The 3,904-nt window shown below is 51.2% G+C and overlaps 1 protein-coding gene across 1 annotated transcript; it reads left to right on the top strand.

Moving 5' to 3' along the window:
- Window positions 1-1,305: 1,305 nt before the first annotated feature.
- Window positions 1,306-3,502, top strand: LOC125513564 (protein G1-like1). Its single transcript, XM_048678692.1, has 2 exons — window positions 1,306-1,475; window positions 2,348-3,502. The coding sequence occupies exon 2, from the start codon at window positions 2,395-2,397 to the stop codon at window positions 3,172-3,174; it is 780 nt and encodes a 259-aa protein (XP_048534649.1). The 5' UTR covers window positions 1,306-1,475; window positions 2,348-2,394; the 3' UTR covers window positions 3,175-3,502.
- Window positions 3,503-3,904: the final 402 nt, after the last annotated feature.

Genomic DNA, 3,904 nt, shown 5'->3' with positions numbered 1-3,904 from the left:
AGGCCAAGGGCATTAGTAACGACCTTTTAGTCCCAGTTCCAAAACCGGGACAGAAGGCCCTTACGAATCGGGACAAATGGCCCTTTTTCTACTAGTGCCAGCACCAGCGCACGAAGCATGTGGAGATCGATCTGCACTTCGTGCGTGACCATGTGGCGCTTGGCGAGGTCAAGGTGCTACATGTCCCGACGTCGTCCCAGCTTGCTGATGTCTTCACCAAGGGTCTGCCGTCTTCCGTGTTTTGTGATTTTCTCTCCAGTTTGAATGTCTTACCTGGCGCCGTTCAAACTGTGGGGGTGTTGAACTGTCACGTTCATTGTACATGTACACTAGCAGTTGATGTTTATCTCCTAGTCTGTTGTAACTAGGTAGACCTAGTCTTCAGGACTCTCCTAGTCCATCGCCACCTCCACGAGACGTGCCCTGCATGTAGGGGTCTCAATCTATATGTAACAGCACTCAGTTATAGCAATACAGGGTGAGAGTTCACCGCTCAGTTTATGATTCATACTACCACAATTCTGAATGCAGAATTCATATATCAAAACAATAGAAACACACTACAATTTCTTATCGCAACCTAGGAAAATGTCTTGAGCTAGGGTTAGGCCCTGCATAGACGACCTTTCCACGAAAAAAAATCCCATTTACTCATAAGTTTGGGACAATTTGTTTTTGTACGCATTCAAATACAGTGAAAATACCATGTAAAAATAAAATACATTTTGTCATGTATGATTAAATTATTTCTTTTCTTTAACCCGTTTCATAGAACACCGTGGATGAAATGAGCCATCCATCCACCTACCTAATAACCTCATCACGTCGACAAGCAGATCGACGATCGAATACAGAAGGAACGAGTACATACCGATCGACGACTGGACACCCCCGTCCGTCTCCCTCGTCACACACGCCAGAGCTTTGAATAGACAAATATGGCCTCTCCCCCGGCCGCATTTGCTTCTCTCCTGTAGTCCTGTCCTGTGGAATCCATCATCTTGACGTGACATCTCCATACCTCTCCCTTCCACCGCATTCAATGCGAAGACAAGCTGCCTCTGGGCATAGGTGTACTGCCTAAGCTATAGCCATGGAGGACAGGGGATGAGAGAGAGAGAGGGAGTAGATCGACGACGATGATATGAGAGAGAAGGTGAGGTGACAACTGAGGTGACGACCTTTTCTGCAATGTGGAAAGGATCGACATCCTCTCTCTTCCCCCTGCCCCACCAGGTTTGATATCCGCGCTCCCTGGGTCCCGCCCCCTTGTCTCCCTTCCTCCTTTACATAGACCCTATCTTCTTCTTCTAGCTCTTGGCCTCCTCCTCAGTTCCCCTCCCCTCCTCACCAGAAGCTCGCTCAGGCAGCTCTGGTCTGCTGCCTCCACCTCCATCGTGCCGGCTGATCGAGCAGCTGGTTTTCCTGGTTGCTTGCCTTCTTGCTCGTCGTCGCCCACTTTCATCGTCTTCTTGGTGAGTGCGTACGTTTTCTGCTTCATCGGGTTGCAGATTTGCGCGCCCTTTCCTCTCGATCTTGATCCATGCTCTCTGATTTCTGCTTGATTGATTATGTGCCTTGAACTGCTGCATCTTGGCATGTGTTAGTCAAATCTAGGGCATGCTTGTCTGACCTTTCAATTTGGGAATCAAGAACCAAGAAGCTTTATTTAATCATGCGCCTCCCCTCCCCCCGGTCGATTTAGTTTTAGTTTTCTTCGTCTTCATCGTCATGGACTAGATTTTTTGCGTGCCTGTGTGAATATATCTTCACTGTACCAAGAAAGAAAGAAAAAGCTAGTACCAGATCTTACTACTAGCGCTAGCTAGGGTTCCATTAATTCCATCCATGCGTGCGAGTTAGGGCTTTTTCAATGAAGTAATCTCACCCGTCGATCGCCATCACTGTGCGTCTGCGCAGGTAGCTAGCCTCAGAGCTCTTGCTACATCCTACAGCGTGTTTCTGTTTTTGCCATGTCCCGTGTTGTTTTTTCCCCTTCTGCATGTCTCAGGTTGTGTCAGCTCGTTGCATCATTGCATGGCTGCCCTGCCAAACCTCAGCTCAGCTGAGATCGTAGGTTTGAGAAACATGCGGCCTGAGAAACACTTGTCCTCATGCTAGTTAGGTGTCAGCTAACCTGAAACCCTAGTTCTCGCTGAATCTTGATCTGCCATAGCTAGAATCGGAGGGAGATACTAGTTCGCCAAGAATTTCAAGAAACCCACGAGCTCTTGACAGTACACTGGGACACTAAGCCATAAATATAGCTATAGATATATATTTATTGCAGTCGTTTGACCATTGGTCAAGGCCGGCTTTGTTTATTAATGCCATGTCATCGGTGCAGATCTGAGGTGAGAAGCGGCGAGGAGGCAAGTTGGTCGGCCGGCGGCGATGGACATGTCTGGCGTGAGCGCGGTGGACAGCCCTGGAGGCGGCAGCGCGTCGTCGGTGTTGGGAGCGCCGCGGCCGAGCAGGTACGAGTCGCAGAAGCGGCGGGACTGGCAGACGTTCGGGCAGTACCTACGGAACCACCGCCCCCCGCTGGAGCTGGCGCGGTGCAGCGGCGCGCACGTGCTGGAGTTCCTCCGGTACCTGGACCAGTTCGGCAAGACCAAGGTGCACACCGCAGGGTGCCCTTTCTTCGGCCACCCCTCGCCGCCGGCGCCATGCCCGTGCCCGCTGAAGCAGGCGTGGGGGTCCCTGGACGCGCTGGTGGGCCGCCTCCGCGCCGCCTTCGAGGAGCACGGCGGCCGCCCGGAGGCCAACCCGTTCGGGGCGCGCGCCGTCAGGCTCTACCTCCGCGACGTCCGCGACGGCCAGGCCAAGGCGCGCGGCATCGCCTACGAGAAGAAGCGCCGGAAGAGGCACCCCCAGACGTCGTCGAAGCAGAAGCAGCAGGCGGAGCCGGCCTCCGCCGCGGCCAGCCCGGCGCCCGTGGACAGGCCCGACATGCGGCATGGCATGCTGGAGCAGACGCACTACCTGTTCCCCATGCACGCGCACCTGTTCCAGGGACACTTCCTGGCGCCGGCGCCCGACGGCGACCCCGTGGGAGCCCTGGATGGCGTAGTCCCCGCCGGGGATGACATCGTGATGGTGATGGCGGCCGCGGCAGCCGCCGCCGAGGCGCACGCTGCCGGGTGCATGATGCCGCTGTCCGTGTTCAACTAGCTAGCTCGACGCTGAGAATTAAGTAATTAAGTAGGCCTAAGTAAGTCAGGCGTGCATGTTAGTTTTGGCAATGGCGATGCCTTGGCTTGGTCATCTCGCCATTTGAACACCCCTAGGTTACTTTGTACGCAGTGCGCTCCATCTCTTCGAGCGTAATCCACTAGTAGCTCTTTTGGTGAATTTGCATTAGCGACTGAGGTAATTGATCATGGTTATCTGTAATGTAATCTGCATGGTTGTGTACGTGAAGTTACAAAAGTTGGCAGGTTTGAAATGTTGGCTTAATGAAACTCACAGCCAATTAAGTGCTATGTTTGTGGTTGTAAAACAAAAGTGCTATGTTTGTGTTACTCCATTTCATGGTTAGCTAGCACAGAATGTTTCTCTAATAAGTGTCTGATTTAGTTCACCAAGTCATTTCTCATTCTAGTTCGCTGAGAAATACTAAAAAATAGTGAATATAAATGTAGGGTCACTGGTCATATCTACTAGTACTAGTTTATAAAATCCCGGCCCAACAGTCATATCTTCAGCTATACTTTACTTTTCTATTCGTATATTAATGAATATAACATTACTGTCGTGCGGCGATGCTTCTGATGGCATACCTAGCCAAACACAACTAACGCTCATGCACCTGTCGGATCCAGCTACAAGTACTTCCTTCGTTTCTTTTCAGTCTGCATATAACATTTGATTAAAGTCAAATTTTGTTAATTTTGATTAAATT

The sequence above is a fragment of the Triticum urartu genome, chromosome 6 (genome assembly GCF_003073215.2).
Source record: "Triticum urartu cultivar G1812 chromosome 6, Tu2.1, whole genome shotgun sequence".
In the NCBI taxonomy this organism is placed as follows: domain Eukaryota; kingdom Viridiplantae; phylum Streptophyta; class Magnoliopsida; order Poales; family Poaceae; genus Triticum; species Triticum urartu.
This window is presented reverse-complemented; position numbering and strand designations above follow the sequence as displayed.